Source organism: Mesoplodon bidens, assembly GCF_964165515.1.
Source record: "Mesoplodon bidens genome assembly, chromosome: 17".
Classification (NCBI taxonomy): domain Eukaryota; kingdom Metazoa; phylum Chordata; class Mammalia; order Artiodactyla; family Ziphiidae; genus Mesoplodon; species Mesoplodon bidens.
Window position 1 is genome coordinate 65,118,314 of NC_138174.1, and position 20,110 is coordinate 65,138,423.

The window sequence follows — 20,110 nt, forward strand, 5'->3', positions numbered from 1 at the left end:
TCCAGACAACACTGACCATGGCTTTGGACACCTGTAGGGACACATTCTTACATTTCCTGACAAGAGACAAAAATAGTATCTATACCATCTCTAATTAGGAAAAAAAAAAAAAAAGAGCCACCAGGGTCATTTTGGTGGTTGTCCTGTGGGGAGAGTAATAGCATGCCATGATTGGCTCAGCCTGGATCACGATGGCCATCTCTGGCCACTGGGATATGAGACGAGGTTCTGGGACTATGAAAAACGTAGTCCCTATACCTCAAATACCTGTTAAATACAAAAAAACACTGGTACTAATAGTGACCTTTACAGCTGAGCCCTGAATTTATCTGAGCCTTGATTTATCCGGCTGTTACCTAGAAGTACCAGTTCTAACATCTGCAGTCAATACGTTCTTCAATCACCGAAGGAACAGTGCACCTAGAGTATGTCAATGGTAGATGACCTGGGTTGATGGAGATAAGAGAAGAAATGGCCATTTACACGAACAGCCCAGTATCTTTAAATCAAGATTCGACTCCTCCATGTGCCTTTCTGTGCATTTTCACATCATTTTCATCAAGAGGCACAGACGTTGCTGCAGTGGATGTCAGTATATTTAGTTACCATAGTTTTCTAGATTGTTACCCTGTGCCCAGGTTTGGAGTTCTGATACTTCAGGTGATCTTGCAGCACCGTCAAAGACAACCCACAGGAATGTAGTTTCAGAACAAAAGCGTCAGCTTCTTTCTGACAGTGACATGAAAATTACTGAATCTGTCATGTCTTTATAGTTGAAGTGAGAGGCTCATTTGAAACCAGTCTAGCTGCAGTTGGATGAAGTCACAGTATTCTTATTCTCGTAGCAAGATTACTCGGTACACTGAAGAAAAACGATTATTTCCTTATTTAAAAGAACAAATGGGGGCCTCCCTGGTGGTGCAGTGGTTGGCAGTCCGCCTGCCGATGCAGGGGATGCGGGTTCGTGCCCCGGTCCGGGAGGATCCCATATGCCGCGGAGCGGCTGGGCCCGTGAGCCATGGCTGCTGAGCCTGCGCGTCCGGAGCCTGTGCTCCGCAACGGGAGAGGCCACGGCGGTGAGAGGCCCGCGTACCGCACACAAAAAAAAAAAAAAAAAAAAAAAAAAAAAGAACAAATGGGAGTGATGATTGCAGTCAGAAGATATTAGTATTCCATTCCCCTGGGTTCCATATCTGAACACCAAGAATTTCTGCAGTGCAATTTTTATTATTGCCGGGATTTCCCCTTCTTTGGATTAATTGGACCCTGAAAAGGAATTTAAAGCTTTGATTCCAGAAAAAGAGCCATCTCTTTCCTTTAGAGCCTTATTCTTTTGCACTGCCTCTTAAAACATGAGCATCATCCTCATCAGAATTTTTCAAATGTAAAAATAAGCCAGACAGGGCTTCCCTGGTGGCCCAGTGGTTGAGAGTCCGCCTGCCGATGCAGGGGACACGGGTTCGGGCCCCGGTCTGGGAAGATCCCACATGCCGTGGAGCGGCCGGGCCCGTGAGCCATGGCCGCTGAGCCTGCGCGTCCGGAGCCTGTGCTCCGCAACGGGAGAGGCCACAACAGTGAGAGGCCCGCGTACCGCAAAAATAAATAAATAAATAAATAAGCCAGACAGAGCTTCTCTTTGGTAATTTTAACACAAAGGGTATCTGACCTTCAAGTCAGCAGTCTTTCTTCACACACACACCAAAATGGGGCTACACCAGGAGATACTTATTTTGTAAAAGGAAACAGGACCAGCTGCCATCAGCTAGATAAGTTCCAGTTGTTCAAGAAAACATGTACAGGAACTTTGAATCCCATCCTACTTGTCCACATCCTTTTCTTCCACATTCGAGTGGCAGGTCTGATTACCGTCGTCAGCATTTCCTGACTCCTCAGGTTTGGTCTTTGCCTCTAATGCTGGGCCCTTGGTTGGCTTGCCTTGGCTTGAAGTTGGCTTGCTCCTTGAGCCAGAAAATGAAAAGCCTGGCTGAATGTATATAAGGCTGGAGAAAGCCCGGAGGGGCAAAGGATCAGAAATGTTGGTGAAGCCAGCAAGAATGGGTGCCCAGTGCCTGGCACACAGTAGGGGCTCACTTAAAGAGAACCTCGTTCTCTGCATAGGTGCCTAAGGAAGCTCCCAAGATGCACCGGGCTTGGGGATCTCTCAGGTCTATTTTAAGCCTGAAGATCTTTCAATATAGGTAAACATATGCCTGCAGCCACATAATACCCTCTAAAACGGAACATCTGTGTACTACAAAGCCACATTAGAACATGATTATTCATCCATACAGTTTTTTAAAAACATTCTACACATGTGCCTCAAAGTGTGAGGTGTGCAAGATATTGACATGTACACTCGACCCTCCAAGACCTTAGTGTTTCCTTGAAAAGACAAGATATTTGCATTTAGTAAAGAAAACCCCAAATAAGGAGTGGCAGACAGGGAAATGCTGTCACTGTCACTGTCCAGCTCAGTTTAGGGCTCTCAGCTTCTTTAAATTCCTAGTTTATTATAATTTCTGTCAAAATTGCATTTCATCAAACTAAGATTGAAAAGAAAGAGAACAGTAACCTTTCAGGTGTCGATCCTAAGGAGAAATATTTAATATTTCTTTTTTCTACTTGGAGACTTCATTAAATGATGCTCTGTAAAATCAAAATTTTGTTCATAAATACCAGCCTGTGGAGACATAATCACTCTTCTAGTTAGCATATCAGAAGAGATCAACCTGATAGAAGATTTGTTCTATAACTCTCAAAGATTGGAAAAGTGAAGGGAAGAACTGAAACCAGGACGTTGAGGCCAAAATGATTTTGAGTTTAACCATCCAGTTAACGTTCTTAGTGGACTCTATGAGAACAGGCTATGCAGCTTTATGTAGTTAGTACAGACTAATATAAGCAAAAAATTTTTTTTTAATTTTTAAAAACTGCATTACCTAGCAGTGTAAAACGATACAGGAATGAAAGATTTTAAACAAAAATGGTGTCATGAAAGTTACATCATGGCAAACTGACACTTGAGGAAAGAATATTCAAAGAACCTTTCTCATTGTGAAGCTTGCTGGGTTTTGAAAATGTTCACAATTCTGCCTGAAGAACGATGATTTCATATTATGGGTTGGCCTCTATCCAGGCTGCCTTCCAAAGCAGCTTCTCCACTGGCCATTCTAAGCCTCTCCTCTACCTAGAGTCCTTTCTGCTTTATTGCTAGTCTCCACCCCGCTCCACCCTTAGCTCCTTCCTTTACCTCCTATCACCTCCATACTTTTAATCCCGAGTCTTCAAATGATGATGAACAGCTCTTTATTGGCCAAGGAAGATATGATTCATTGTTTCCCATTTTGAGGGTTAAATACTATCCCATTTTCTTTCAAATGCCATAGCTGTAACTCGGAACTTTAGAATAAAACATTTTGTATTTATTGTGCAAACCTTAGGGATTTACCTATTGTGCTAAACATAGAAAATGGGTATTTCATTTCTTTTGTTTGCATTGGAGCTATTCCTTTGAATTTCTTTATTTTCATAGAATTCCATCATAAATTTTTTAGATTTCTTTTGCAACAGTTATCAAGGAACAGGAAAATTTTTTCATCATGGTCTAAATCAATCACTATTTATTATTATTTCAGCTGTTTAACTGAAACTATCTGCCCACAAGTATGGTTATAAGTTAAAGATATTATCTGACTTCTAACAGTCCAAGCAGTTCTTTGCTATCTTTTAGCTGTTTGCTATTTTTAGCTATTGTACTTGTTCTAGCCAAGAGTTTCCCACATCTCATTAACTGGGTTGGTCACGGATTATACTTAAAAGTATGACTAGAATCATTAAGTATAAATTATTTTGATACCTGAGGACACTAAATACCCGTTAAAGGGTATTTTCTTAGTGTAATCTGGTAAGTTGTTTGCGATAAATTGAATTAAAATTTCAAATGTGGTGGAAAACAGAATGGATGATAAGTTAGTCGTTAGAAACCATATGATGGAATAAAAGCAGGAAATTTGAGAAACCTACTATGCAAATTCAAAACTTGTTAAGCTTGGAACCTTATTCCACGTTACCAGATCCACACTAGCAAAGTGAAGAGAAAAACTGAGACAATTATCCACATAATTCAGACAAAAAAATTAAGATCCAAACCCAAACAGTTTTGCCTAAATAATCTTGTGTTTGAATATTTTTTTGCCTGAATTGTTTGTCTCAGTTTGCCGCTTCATTTTGTTAGGCTAGATCTTCATTAAAAATTATTTTTGTAATGGTTAAAGATATTATCTTTTTTTTCAACTTGGATCTTATAACTTGGATGTTATACGTAGTGCATTCATTATTTTCTATTTGAAAACTAACTTATCAGAAGTTCTTCAATCCTGTGGCCCTTAAAAGTTTTGCATTTTTTCCTGAAGCAATGTAAAAAATGCTTATGGTGTGTATGCAAGCTGCTGTTTTAATTAACTTTCCTGAATTTCAAACATCTATATTTTACTCTCTTATATGCTTTTAACTAAGGTATAGTAGATGCATTTTTGCTTCAATACTAATTTAAGGTGTAATATTCATTTCTTTAGAGAACATTTTTGTTGTTGTGCATGCCTAGTGTTTTGTACGTTGTATATTGCATTCAGAATATTTTTTTCCTTCTCACCTATCCACAATGCAATGCCGTTCCCATGATGCACCTCTGCTTGCTGTTTACCTGTATGTTAATTCGCTTGAATCCCATTGGCCCACTGCCATCATGTGCTCGCTGCCTGTTATTAAAAGACTCAGTCGACTGCCAAAGCAATGAAGCGACCTCTCGAAGCATCTGTAGACCTGGTACTTTGACCTTTCACCTTTCGCTTTGCATGTAGCTTTTCAGAGAACCATCTGAGATTTGTATTACTTGTAAAATATTGGTTGCAAACAATCATTATTATTAATTAATGAAAAAAATTCAATAAGGTGTTTAGCCATCTCATTTTCATATGTAATATGTGGAATAAATTAATCCTAACAAATTTTAATACCTTTTCCAAAAGAGTGAAGCAAATTTAAATTACTTGGCTTGGAAAAATGCTCATTATAATTCTAATTAACCTTTAAATTCAAGAAATTGCCACTTTGTTAAGGAAAAGAATAGGTATTAATAATAACACAAATGCTTCCTTCCCCCCTTAGACTAGTTTAACTCATTTTAAAAGCTGAAGTCATTTTTCGTTGTTGTTGCTTGATAGCTTTTCTTTTCCTTAGTTAAGATGCTACCGTTTTGGATTACAGAAATCATGCTTTGCTCTCGGTAACAAACTCTCACTCATTCGACTTTGCCGCTGTTTAAATTAAGGTGCATGGCAGACGCATCTCCTTAGCTGTCATTGTTTTAAAGTATGTTGCAATTGATGATCTCTGTGGACGCTGAAGGTGTGTTCACTTTGAGTTATACATATCTTATCCAATTCTTCACTTATAGGCCTTTCCTCCTGGTGCTCTTCATCCTTTACCAAAGAGACAAGCACTTGAAAAAAGCAACGGTGCCAGCACCGTCTTTAATCCCAGCGTCTTGCACTACCAGCAGGCTCTCACCAGTGCACAGCTGCAGCAACACACGGCATTCATTCCGACAGGTACGTGCCCTGACAGTTCCGAGTCCTGTGTCCGTGTGCCCTCCGGTCATGTGCTTTCTTCTCATTCCTTTAAGCTGTTTGGTGGCATCTAGTTTGCTTTTAAAGGTACGATAAATACAGCCTGAAACTCATCATTGTCCTAGCTATCTAGATAATTTACCTTGCTTGGGACAATAGCTAAAGACTGTTAGGATTCTAAAGCCAAATATTTTATAGAGTTAAGTGACAGTTTGAACCCATGAGAAGCAAACAGCAGTTAGGGCTTTTGGTTTCTTGTATTTACACAAGCTGTGTAAAAATGGTTTACGTAAGTAAGACCTCTTATGTGTGACAATGGAAATTTGTCATTAACCCTGAATGACCTAAAAATAGCAATTCCAGTAAATACTAACCTTTTTTTTTTTCCCTATTCCTATTCAGAGCACTAAACAAAACAAAACAAAACAAAACAAGAGGCTATTCAAATTAAAGCAAACATCTACTCATATTTTTACATCCATTCTATCTCTTTTGCCATCCTTCTCAACTTCCGCCAAGTTCACAAATATAGAGAACGCTTCTCCTCGGTTTCTAAGCCAATGCCTGATAATATTAGGTGTCTAAGCCAATGCCTGATAATATTAGGTGCTAGGGTGCTTTAACTCTGTCATCCTACTAAGAAATGAATTCTGTTAATCACAGAACCTTGACGTTTAAAGGATTCTTAGTGATCTCCTCATCCAATTGATTGTTTTACAGATGAGAAAGCTGAGGCCCCCTAAATGTGCAGTGACTTCCCAAGGTGGCACTACTAAAGAGAAAAAAACCTAGAACCCAGTTTCCCTGTGACCAGTTCGATGTACATGACATGACACCAGCCAGCCTCCATAGGCGGAGGCCAGAGTCCTCCTTTAGAGCTTGGCATAAAACATCAGATAAAAGCGAAGAAACAAAAGTACAATGCACGCCAACCCTCCTCTGTTTTTTTACCCACCTCCCTGACCACAGACCTACATACACCATATACAAACACAAAGAGTCACCATAAATGACTGGGGTTTTGACCTTTTAGTCTGAGCTGAAAGAAGGGATAATATTTGCAAAATAAAATTTGCTGGAGTGTCAAAAATAAAAATAAAAAAGAACCAGGGAGTGACTTAGGCTTTAGTGAGAAGGCTGTCCATTGAGTTCTTAGTTTGAAGTCAAAATTTTCAGCCCATGACAGTGACTTGAAGGTCAATATAGGTGAATAACAATTTTATCAAAAAAAAGAAGCATACTGATCCCAATCCACATGGGTGGACTTTTCACGTTTATTATCCATTTTCTTAAATCCTGTAGCATATCAGGAATTAACATAGGAGGGAGCTGAATAAATATTTCTATCCTATTCTTTATATAAAATCTACACTTTGAAATGAATTATTAACCTAACAATATTTATATTGTAGTAAAAAATATAAATTACATTAGTAAAGTGGTTCTTAGTATATAGTTTTCTTATTTTAGTTCTGCTCTTCTCTTAAAATAAATAGACTCATAGACCTGTAGAATGTGTCTCCAAATCAGTAATTATTGGGGCTTCAATCTTGTCCTATTACAATCTTAATCAGTGACATTTCAGTACAGTTATAGCACAGCAGTGATTGTACTTGTAATCCACTTGATATAGCATGTTTATAAAACAATTACTAGAAGGTAAACTTATCTGAAGGTCCTGTGTGATTTCTACAAGTGTCTTATTTGATAGACCTTGTCACTAGATATCTTAAGAGAAAAAAATTGTGGAAGAATATACTGAGGGGAAAAACAGAAAAGGACAAGTCTGTTTCTGAAGACTGGGTAGTAATGCCACTACCATTTCCTGGGAATGCCTCTGAAACCCTGGAGCTAAGCCATGCAAAAGGCTGAAGGCCTCTAACTCATATTTAACACTTCAATTCAATAATGGCTGACTTGTTAAATCACTGGAAGAATTCTCATTTAAAAATATTTCACCAGGAAACCATTTTAAGACTTCCAAAGCAAGAACGAATAACGTCCCATTTGCAATGGCCTGATTATAGTTGATGAAATGCTTGTATTGAGGACCCAAAGGCTGCTCTGGGTGCTGTGGTTGTGCACTTCCGCCCCCTGCTGGACTCTTTAAGAACTGTTCAAGTGTGTCCAGCAACTCTCCATAGAGTGGGCTTTGGGAGCGGAAAAGTGGGTCCTAGCCCCCTTAATTCTGTGGATTAGAAGTATTTCCATCTGTAACATGACATAAATATCATAATGAACAAACATGTGGATCTCATGTTCTGAAATGGTATTTCAACTTCTATGAAGTTTTCATGTTTCTCTTAAATGATGAAAGGATAATTTTATTAAAAGGAAATTAGCATAGTCCTTCCCCCAGTTAAACCCATAACAGAAAATTCAGTGTTTATTTTGGCTCTAGTTTTTATTTCAGGCACTCTTTCTCATAAGCCACATTTTCAACCTAATTTAAAATGATAATGATAATAATCATTCTTTGTTAATCATTGTTGTTTTAAACTCTGAAAATTAAGTGATGATGTTCAAAAATAATTTTTTTAACTTAGTGAGGAGCTCATTACTTTTAAACTGACGGATTTTGATTTTTCTCTAAATACTTTACATTAACAATTATCATAAATGTGAAACAAAAAAAACATTTTATGTTCTCCTGGAAGTTACCCTTTATTGAAAGGTCATTCACAGTGAAGCTTTTGATATGCTGCTAAAATTCTCCCATTGATACAATGTGACTTTGAATTTCAGGAATTCTGCCTCCAGGCTGTGGAGATATTAATTTAAAATATTACGCAAAATATGGGATTCTTCTCCAAACCCATGCTAATATAATTATCACCCTGGTTGATGCCCTAGCACATTTGCAGTGGGTGGGATTTTTCCTTTTTTGATAGGCATTATTTTAACCTAGTGGTTATACTTTTTCTTTGCTATGTTAGGAAAGTGACAAAAACCACACACACAGAAATAGCAGCATAATAATTCTTGGCATTTCTCTGACAGGTTTATTCTGAGTTCCTCTGAGTGTTCTTATCTCATTATCCTTCAAGATAGTTCCGCCAAGTGGCAGGCGTAATTATTTGCATTTTGCAGATGGGAAAACTGAGGCTGTGCCTTTGCCGTAAAGTGGAATATATGATTCATGGAATTGTCCAGATAATTCTACTCGCAGATTCTAGAGTTGAAATGTTTGTGCAACTGAAGCAGAAAACATTTGAGAAGTCTTTTTTAATAGAATTAGTGCCTTAGTGAAATGCTTCTGCCGGTCAGAGCAAAGACGACCTACTGACTCTCTCCTTGATTTATTTCACTGTATTGGAAAGACAGAGTAAGGAGAACGGGGAAGTGCTGGCACAGATACTGCCTAATGATCAGAAACCATACGGTTACATAAGTTCATCACACACCTTGGTGAGAGATTTGTCAGTGTCTAGTGGAAACCCTATCTGTATAACCATAGCAAGATGTATTCATCCTATTGAATTCAGCACGCCACTGTTGAACACATAGTCTGTTCTGGGTTCCAAAGCCAGTAGGGGCATACAACGGAGTTCAAAACATGGCAAAAACCAAATATAATGCAAAGCGTGAAGGGCTACCTTAGGGAGTGGGCAAAGAGATTGGAGAATGAGGAAGCAAGAGACAATGTATTTGGCCATCGGACGTGCAGTAGGTGGTGGCGACGAAGGATATGGAGAAAGAAAGACTTTCCAAAGGAGGAGAAATTTGCTTAGGACTTTGAAAGGAAAATGTTACCAGTGCAGGAAGAGCATCCCAGGCAGGGGGAAGAGCATGGATTGGGAACAGTGTACTTGAGGAATAACAAGTTGCCCGTTGTAGCTCAGTGTAAAGTACTGAAGGAGCTGTGTTTGGGGGGGTGGGGGGTAGGAGAGAGTGGGGCGAAAAGGCAGACAGAGATGGGGCTTAGAAAGAAGATCAGGACCAGACCCTGCCATTGAGTAAGACAGCCACACATTGCAAAACTTCTGTGTTTCTGATATGCATATCACTTTTAGGCCACATAGAGAGAGATGCTCATCACATTGCTTTGGTTGAGCATTTCAGGCACATCCTGAACTGAAGCCAAAGGACGGTTCCAGTCCTAGCCCAGTGTGGCTGTAGGAGCTGCTGTTGATGATCTGCAACCCAGTGACATTCAGGTGTGTCCAAGAAAGGAAAGTGCTCCAAGATAGCCCATCCACATTGGAATGCGAGAGAATAACATGGAATTTTTATAGGGATAATTTTGAATCCAGCCATGGTTGACTTTGAAATCATTCACAAACTGGGTACTTTAATAAATTTTAGGAACAAATTGCTCCCAACACACTCTCACTGGTGGCTGAGAACATTCACACATTGACTGTTTACCATGCGCCCCACAGACGTAGACATACATGAACCCTGCCCTCCAGAGTTTACAGTGGAAGAGGAGAGGTGGATTTCAATAAATAGCCATAGAAATATATAATTAAACATTTTTATGAGTATAATGAATGAAAAAGTAGAGAGTTCAGTAAGGTTTAAAATAGGAAACTGATTTAAGTGGCATGTGAAGGTAGGTAAAAGAACAATTGAACAGTTTTTTAAAGAAGCAACATATACCTCGAGACCTGGAAAATGAAGAGTGGGGTAATGATGATTTTAGGCAGGGGGGAGAGCTTGTGAGAAGCCCAAACATAGGACAAAAGTGTGATGAGTTCATTTCAAAGAAATGAAAGGCTAATCTGTCTGGAGCTTGGTGCATGGGGGCCAGGGGAGGGGTATAGGATGAGCTGGGGAGATAGTCAGAGACTAGACCATGGGAACCTTTATCCTAAAAGCAATGAGAAGGCAATGAATCATTTCCAGCAGAGAAGTGAACAGACACGTATTGGAGAAGGTTTACTCTGCCAGCAGAATGGAGAATGGACTAAAGGCGGGGGGGACGAGAATGGAGGCAGGAAGACCACTTAGGATGTTACTGCATAGCCGATCCCAGATCATAAAACGGTGATCAGGCCACAAGAAGCGGCAGTGAAGATGGGCCAACAGACAAACACAGGATGCACTTTAGAAGCAGAACTGCTTTGTCTTATTGGTGAGTTGGACCAGGGAATTTCACGAGGGAAAGTGGTGTCAGGGAGAACTTTCAGTTTGGGCTAGAGCTACGACATCAATGGTGATGTCCATCTAGCATTTCCTGAGGTGGAGAAACAGATGCTGTGGGAAAGGTCAATGCTTGGACATGTTCGATTTGAGATGCTTGTGAGAAATCCAAGTAGGAAGGCCAGATAAACAGTTAGATGGAAAAACCTGGAGCTCAGAGGAGCTATCTGGGTGGGATACATAAACTTGGAAGCCTTGAGCTTGTAGATAGTATTTAAATCCTAAATTGAATAATACCATGGAGTGAATGATATACCAGAATCAAAGTATAGAGTAGATGAAAAGGAAGCAGACTGAGCCCTGAAAATCTCTAGTATATAGAGATAGTGTGTGTGTATGTGTGTGTGTATGTGTGTGTCTGTGTTTGCATATGTGTCTGTGTTATCAGAAAATCCAAGGGAAAAGAGTGGTTTATTATGGAAAGAGTAGACAAGTGCTAAATGTTACCATGACTCAGAATGGAAGGGTTCTTACTGATTGCAGAAATACGGAGTTCTTTGATGACTTGCAGTTTGAGTGGAGAGGTGAAAATGAAAGCCAAATTGGAGAGGATTGAAGAATAAATGGGGTCAAGGAAGTGCAAATTTATGTGTAGGTAACTTTCCAGAAGTTTGATTGTGAAGAAGTTTAGAAACATAGGGCTGGAGAAAGATAGGGTGTCATGAGGTGTTTGTGTGTGTGTTTTCAGTTGGATATATTAGCACATGTTTGCTGAAGAATCCAGGAGTGGCCCAGTTAAATAGCCTCTTTTCCTGACTAGTTAACGTTGGCCTGATCAAAATGCAGATCAGGCAAAAAGTCTCCCTCAGGTATGAACAGTTCAGCAGAGAGAATAAAGACCTACACATCTCAGATTCTTCACCCAGTACCTCAGAAGGCAGTTCTAAAACCCTAAGTGGGTACACCTACTTTCATTAAACACTACTTCTCTGGCACCCATATGACATCCAATCTTCAGTTATCTAAATCCTTACATTACCTTGATTTTCACTCTAAGGAGCTGAACCAGAAGTAGATAATTCCTTTCAATACAATTCTTTTTTCAGTATTCCACAACATATGTTATATTCATGGTCAGTTTTCTGATTCAAGTACATTAATAAGACCACCCACAGGTAAGGCAGCTATTCCCAAGGAAGGGCTGAAAACCCCCCTCCCTCCCTCTCTCCTTCCCACCCTCCCACTTACCCACCTACACACCAAAAACCCCTAGCCCTGGTCCTATCCCAGCCTCAGTTCAGTGCTGTTTTGCCTCTACAGTGTTTAGATTTTATTGCTAGCCACCGCTCCTTTGTCATAATGAATCTCATAACAGAAAATAGGTCACATACACATCCGGTCATCCCGTCACGGGAACCTCAGTCTTCCTACGTTGAGGGCTTTCAAGCAGTAATCTAAAATTCACCTGACCTGCAACCCTTTGATTTAGAGGATACGGAATCTTAATTACTGTTTTTATTTTCATATTGTTATTGACACAAAACATTTTACAATCAAACAAGCAAACTTTTAATTCAATAAGGTCAGTGTGATTTAGTGAATACAAAACCTGACCTGGATTTAGGAACAGAATTCTATTTCTAGCCTTAGCCTTGACTCCCACGATGCATGACCTTGGAGTAGTTACTATGCCTCAGATTTTTCATCTGTAAAATACCCACTTCCTACCTTGGAGGATGAACTTGAGAATGTCTGTAAGATACTGTGAGGTCTTAGAGGAAGGTGACTGCTGCATTATCACATGTCATTCTTACTAGAATCATGTCGATGGAGATGAATCAAAAGTGTGAAAAGTAATTAATATTGGCTTAAAATAAGTCAGATATATTTGTGTCCACACTGAACATGTGAATGACTCTAAAAGACTGTGTTAACTAACCCTACTTATTTCTGGTTGTGCTTCAATCTCACTTTGAATGTTAACTCTAAACCGCTAACCTGTTTCTTTCCCTTTATTCACTTTTTTCCACCTACCATTGCATGACATGCAGGGTCAGTTTTGTGCATGACACCCGCTACCAGTATTGGTAGGTTCCAACCTTTTTTTATTTGTCTTTTATATTATGTACAATACCTTCACTTGATTGAGATTTATCTCAAAGATCGTAGAAATGCTGTAGGAACTGGTAGATCTGAAGGCTTATTTGGCTTTAGAGTTAATGTGTAGGTTTCAAAATGTACTTGTATACTGAAGACAATGACCATCTTAATGTGACTAGAACAACCACTGCAAGACATAAAACCACAAGTACGAGTCTGCTTTTTAATGATCTGTATTTTGTTTCTCTTTATAGTTTATATGGTTTAGCATAAGAAAAAAAAAGCTGACTTTATCAGAGAGGCAGGCTAATTTCATCAATGTTTTAAAGTTTCATGTGGTGTGCCTTTATCTCCTCTTTGCTGTGTGTTAGAGTTATCAGAGTTTCCCAGAAGTATTTATTTTAAAAAATTATAAATGGATGTATTTTGAAAACAAATGTCTCAACTGCCTTGATTTATTATCCTTTTTAATTTTGTGTTGATTTATTTGTGATGAGTATTTGTACCTTACCATTCCCTTAGATGTTAACTTTTAATAGTACATACATAAGCTATCCCCACACATTCCAATGCCTTGGTACAAAAGTCTGTCTTAAGGACATATGGATTAGTTCCACTTAGAGTAAAGAAAAATAAATATTGGCAAAATTTGTCTGGCTGTTTCACAGTGACTGTGTTACAATTTACATCAAGGCCATGATTTCTGCTCTACTGTTTATTGACCCAAATAAACCACAATCCCCAGTAATTCCAGTTCAAACAGGCAGGCCCCAATCGACCCAAAACATTCAATTTAACTGCAATTAATTCCAAGAAAATTCTAACCCAAATTAGGCCTACATTATCGAGGCTTTGATGTTTTAGAATGATGATTAAAAGTGAATATTGCATAGTCTTACTTCATTTGGACATTACAATTCCGCGTTTTGGGGAGCACCGTTTATTACAGGCACTGTAGACTCTGACTTGGGAACGATCTAGTGCTGGAGGTAAAAGGGTTTATAAATACATCAACCAAAGTAATCTGCTTTGGCCTTTCTGGGAATCACTGATGATGTTTTAAAACTTCCTTTAATTGTACTTGTAATAAGCTATTTTCCCTTTTTTTTATTTCTCTCCCATATGCTTCCTTGCTTTGCATTGTGATTGCATGCCATCTGCTGGTTTAACCCATGATGGCTTGCTGCTCTGATATTCACCATATGCCAAAATGCCACTTCTGTTACCGTAACGCTACACCCTCCTGTTCATTGCTCCCATGGTCCCCCTCCTGAAAGTACCCATGATGCACAGCGCTACGTCAGCCACTGTCTCTGCGGCAACAGCTCCTGCAACAAGTGCCCCCTTCGCAGCAGCAGCCACAGCCAATCAGGTTTGCTCCTTTTAAAGCTTTTCTTTCACAAATCCCAAACTCTAAATGAGTGCTGATAGTTAAAAAAAAAAAAAAAAATTCTCAGGGAGAATTTTTTTTTTTCATGTTTATCCATCAGATTTTATTTTATTTTATTTTTTGATTAGTTTATGGCCAGCATTTGTGGACAGGTTGCACTTATTTAGAGTTAACATTTACTGCAAATAATGATGTAGCTGTGTTTCGTGTTGCGCTGTTCGTTTCCGTACCTAATATTGTGTGATTAACCTGACAGGCTTACATTCCTTTCAGGGCAGCATTACGCATCCAGGGCTTTGTGAATTGTCACAGAAAAATCAGAAAAGCTCACCTGGGAGTGCTTCAGACCTGGCTGTATTTGGATTCAGTTCATTCAGAGACCCTATTAACAGTTGTGGAGGAAAAGAAAACTCTCCTCTTAGAAAAGTCTCCCCTTTTCCCTTAGTGTCAAATTTGAGGTCTGAATGATTCTTGTTAACATTTCACCTGGGTCCTATGTGCTCCCAAACTCGCTTGGTTCCCAAGTGAGAGACAAACGGTCCTGGAAGAAGAGTACCGGGCCACCGAGTTCACAAAGGCTGGATATAACTGATTAGGGGCGTGTAATTCTTTTGGTTTAACTCATGTACCAATGAGACCTCGGATGGACTCTTTCTTAGGGAGGGCCAGCCGGCTGTTTCCTGTCATCACAGGCTGACTGTAACCCTAACCCCAGCCAACCAACCTGCAAACGTGTGCTTCTGGTCCCAGGAGAGGTGTAAAAGCATAAACTCTCACATGCCTGGAAAAACACTCGATTGCGCATGCTCTCCCTTCACAGAAGAGCCATTCTGGTTTTGCTGTGAGTGTAGTGGGTTCTTTTCCGTTTTGCTTTGTTTTGATTTTTGTTTTAATAAAATCAACTGTACTGATAAAAGATGACAAGACATATAGGAGGAGGTGGAGGGAAAGTCCCAGCTAACGGGATCAATTGGAAGAAATCATGTCTGGGCATAAATAGCAGATTCCAAACTACATTCTGCAGGCAGAAGGGCTGAGTCACGCTTCTTTCCCAGTTCTAGTGAATAAGTGATTCCAGAGCTATAGGTTTCATTGCTGAAAAGATAGGCGTGAGTGCACTTGTATGAAGGAATAAAAGTAAAATCCCGTTGAGCTCCTCCTGTGCCCTCTGAGGTGTGATAAAGCAGAAAAGATCGAGGGAGGGAGGGAGGAGAGGCCAAGCGGGCCCTCAGAGGCAATACCAACTGCTGACAACGCTTTAGCTCGTCACTCGCCACCTCAACATGCCAGCTTCCCTCTAAGGAAAGCCAGCTCAGCTTCCAAACAGATAGAACAAAGAACAGCAAATCACTTTCTTAGCTGCGAAGATTTGTTTAAATGATGGGATGGCAGAAGGGAGAGACAGTGTGCGTCCTGCCATCATTAGGTTCAAAGCACCCCTTTTCACATGGTCATTCTTAGTAGGGAAACTGGAAAGGTTTCTTTTATGTCTAAGCCCTGTCTTCCTGAACCATGTTTTTGCGATTTGGGGCAGAAGTTTTATATGAAGTCCCTTCATCAGAAAGCAAGTTTCAAGCGTAACAGAGTGTTCGTTACATTGGAATGTAACGTTATACTTTACGGCAAGTTAAGCACTTCTAATACAGAGAGCTCTTTCCTGGGAATGGAACGGAAGTCAAGATAAAGAACTATTTTGGAGTTTTAGGATAAGTCCCTTTATTATGATAAATTCTTGATCATGTATCATAAATATTTTTCCAGCCTAATGATTCTTTGGCTCCACATGGTAGAAAAAACTGAGATTGCATACGTATGCGTAGGTTTATGTATGTGGGTAGGGGAATTATAACTATTCAGAAGCTAAAATATATCACTTTTCAGCAGAGTGTGATTGGTAAAGGAACTAACAAGTTAACTTCAATTAAATTCAAAGAAGTATAATTACAGCAGTACCTGACCGTAGCTTCAAGAATCCTAGATTCGGCATTTTGCAGTTTATCAGGTGTAATCGTTGCTGGACTGCACTTCAGTGATGACTCTTAGTGAAGGTCTGCTTGCACATGAACACAACAGAAAAAGGAATAGTAGTAAACATAAATTTTCAGATATGACATTCTTAATGTATTTTCAACAAGTTTCAAAGAGCAAAGCAGCTACAAAAGAACTTGGAAATTCTTTTAATGCCCAAGAGTTCAGAATTCAGAGAGATTTCTGATGGCTGTGAAATGACAAGTTTTCATCTTATTAAGATTTCGCCCTTTCAACTCACACTGAATCATGTCCATGTGAATTACATGTCATTTAAACAAAATGAATCTGTTTCCTCACTTGTAAAAGGAAGATTAGAACTAGATGGCCTCCCAGGTCCCTTCCAGCTCTAAGATTCAACAAACCTATGGCTCCTTAGCTGCTGTGCTAAGCCCAGCGCATGAGATTATAAAGGTAAACACAAACAGAGTAGAAAGTGGTGCTGATGACTTCAGAGTTCAGTGCATGATACGCATCCTCCCTTCTTCCCCGTCACTGAGCCATCTGTCTTTATCACAAAATGCGGTAGGGTTTTGACAGTTTTTCAGTTCATTTGATCAACTTAGACTGTCAAATAGTTCAAATCTCACAAGTATTTGTAATAAGATACAAGTCACTCAGAGAAGAACGAACATAGGCCAAAACATCCCATGACAGCTCCTCCGGCCCAGGTTTCCTTCACATGTTACCCCATGGTGAGTCAAGTTGAACCAGCAATAAATCTATTAATTCTACCCTCAGGGCTTAATCAAGGTGACAGCCATGAAAGTTTTAACTGAACTTAGACCTGCAGTTTGAAATTAAATGACGACAAGATCCAAATACTTCTGGGAAATAGAAAATTATTTTTTGGTTATTTAGCTCTGGGAGTAGATATATAAACAAAAATACAATCAACAAATTTACCAACAGCTACCTCCTGTTTCAATTAAGGTCTTTGGGCCTTAATATACAAGTTACACCTAATAATAATAATATTATTATTAACAAATTACTTATAGATACAAGATACTATTCTAAATGGTTTCTCTCTTATATAATACATTACATATTTTTATATATCATATCATATATATCATATGAGAAAGAGTACATATGTATAGGATACACTCAATCCTTACTACAGTGTTATAAATATTACTGTCATCCCCATTTTATAGACAGTAAAACTGAAACGAAGGTTAACTATCTTAGCCAAAGTTAAACATCTAATAAATGGTCTTGCTGGAATTTAAACCCAGGCAGTTTGATCCCAGAGGCCTTGCTCTTAACCACCATGCTACACTGCCTCTCTCTATAATTATAAATGAACGGAAGTCACTTCTTCCACAGGTAAAACTGTCTTTAAAGTGAAACTCAATAGCAGCAAGTTCTGTTGCTTTAGGGAAAAATGAAGGAGTTCTGCTAATGCAGCTCAGACTGAGGTGAATTCCAAGCTAGGGAGATGAACTGAATCTGAGCAGAGCTTCAGGCTAGTTATGTAATAGCCAGGTCACATTTAGAAACCATATACATAGTTGATATATATTAGTTATGATATAGAACTATTTATTAATAGTCTATGTTATATTATACCCAGTGAGTAGACTGAAAATTATGAATAATTTCTGTACAAGTAAGATGAGAACTAAGACGAGAAGTGAAAAGGAATTAGTCATTAGTCCTGGTGAAGCAGATTCATGGGCTTCTTTTGTGTGAATCATGGCCCTGGACTTTACTCCCAGCCTCTGCCACTCATCTCACAAGTAGCATCGTGACAAGGGGAATCAGAAATGAAAACCCAGGTACTATATAAGTCAGTCAATTTCAGTCCGCTAATAGAAGGTCAGGATGTATATATACATCTATAGATGCCTATATCGAAGCCAATTTAATCTTAGAGTGTACAGTGAGAGAGGAGAGGTCAGCAGCTTAGTGTATGGATTATCTAGTTTTTTTCACATTATAAGAAATTTTGTTTAATAAAATGAGAGTGCAGATTGAAATCCCTCTAACTTGAATTATTATGGTACTCTATCCTGTCATTGCTTTATTATTTTTACTTCAAAAGTACATTCTATTTCAAAAGGGGAGAAAATAATTTCCTAGTAAATATATTTTAAGTCTTAGTTTCTTCATTTATATACAGAGATTATTCAACTTACCTGATAACATCCTTGAAGGCCCAATTGAAATACAATTTGTATTCTGAGTCTTTCCCTGAACCCTGCAGCTAGAATTTCTTTTTTCTATCCTCTGAATTCCACAAGGACTCTATCTGCGTGTTCCTTAAAGCATCATCATTAGATAGATGGAATGACAGTGCTGATACACAACAAAGGTGGGGAAGAGTAAAGCTTAGCAGAGAAAAACTAACAATCCCCTTGGCCAGAGCACCAGTTTTCGCGAGCGGCTACAACATAGGTTTGATTCCGAGTGTGTAGGACCTGAAATGACAGGGTAAAGGGTTCACTGGCCTTTATTTGGCCACTGAAGGTTTTCAAGCAGGAAAGTGACGGAATACAACTCTGAGAAGAGCAGGCAGATGGAGTCAAGGCAGGAGAGTCTGCGGAGACTGTGGAGAGGCTTTCACAAGAGCCTGAAGTGGGGAAGTGGCAGCCGGCGAGTGGCCGACTTTGCCTTGCCTTTGCCTGTTACATAGGGAGGGTCACGTTTAGCCAAAGAGAAACATAAAAATGGTTTCATACTATGGCAAAACCTGTCCAAGTAAATGTCATGTAGCAGAAGAAGAGATTTGGGCTGACATGAAAGGTTAACCACAGGAAGTTGCCTCTGTAGGACGTGAATTCAAGGATGGCCTTTGGGTGGACTCCCTGGGCAAATGCCTCCAGGGCGCTTGCGCCTAATATGCGGCTCCCCACTCCCTACCCGAATGAGACATCAGAGCCACAAAAGCTCAAACACCCCCAGGCCTTTGCCTGGAAGAAAGGGTCCCTTCAGGTTTGGAGTGAATACGCGTTGTCCACGTGTGCACAGTTAGAGCTATGTGGATGCGGAGGGCAGTTATTCATCTGATTCATTCTGGGTCCTGAGTCCTTGCTAGGAAGGCAAATTCTTACATACTGGATATTAGGAATATTTTAATGGAGCATCCCACGCAGTGCCTTTAAAGCTGGTGAAATCAATTATAATTCTGACAATATGTTAACAACACTAACTACATCTCCAAAAAGTGCTGATTGGTGTTTAATTATGACCTCAAGGTTTTATCACATCTTCCGAATCCTCTTCCAAAGATTAAATCCATTCAGCAGAAAGCTGGCCTTAGGAAGAGTTTATTGAAAATTAGTTAATAACATATTATACATTCCTAGCCCTCCATTTATTGGGATATTTGGTAAGTCAGAAAATCCCCATTTTCCAGACATACCTGATTAGTATATATATATATATATATATATATATATATATATATATATATATATATATAATAACAATTTCAACGGTATCTTACCAGACAAAATAATTACATGCAACCAGATACCTGTATTATGCTTTATCAGGCCTGCTACAAATTACTAAAGGGAGATGAGAAAAGTTTAAGAGCATCAGATTTTACTCATTTCTCACATATAAACATGAACACAACTTCAAAGCTATTTGTATATAGATTCTTGGACTTCTATATACAAAGTTACAGTAAATCACCCCATCCTAGCCAAGAAGTCTAGAAAGGTAAGGTCATGTTTTACTTAATCTCTCATCTCAAAGAGTTTTCTAAAACATCTATTATTCAAAGCCATCTGTTAGGACTATATTCAGACAAATGTAGGAGGCATTAAACATTCCCCACTATTCACCACTTGACCCATTTGGAGCCTGTGTTTTTTCACAAGAAAAATATGGGTTCTGCAAAGCTCCAGCGTGGGAGGAATAGATC

At 39.2% G+C, this 20,110-nt stretch overlaps 1 protein-coding gene across 5 annotated transcripts in view; it reads left to right on the plus strand.

The window, feature by feature from the left end:
* Nucleotides 1–20,110, plus strand: part of MBNL2 (muscleblind like splicing regulator 2) — a 153,636-nt gene that overhangs the window by 113,916 nt on the left and 19,610 nt on the right. For 2 of the 5 annotated variants that reach the window (XM_081214890.1, XM_081214892.1), the window contains exons 6-7: nucleotides 5,456–5,609; nucleotides 14,090–14,184. In XM_081214890.1, the coding sequence (XP_081071016.1) occupies nucleotides 5,456–5,609; nucleotides 14,090–14,184 (249 nt within the window). Of the gene's footprint in view, nucleotides 1–4,770; nucleotides 4,825–5,455; nucleotides 5,610–14,089; nucleotides 14,185–14,475; nucleotides 16,107–20,110 lie in introns of those variants that run through there. The other 3 variants (XM_081214893.1, XM_081214891.1, XM_081214894.1) reach the window with 2 other exon arrangements.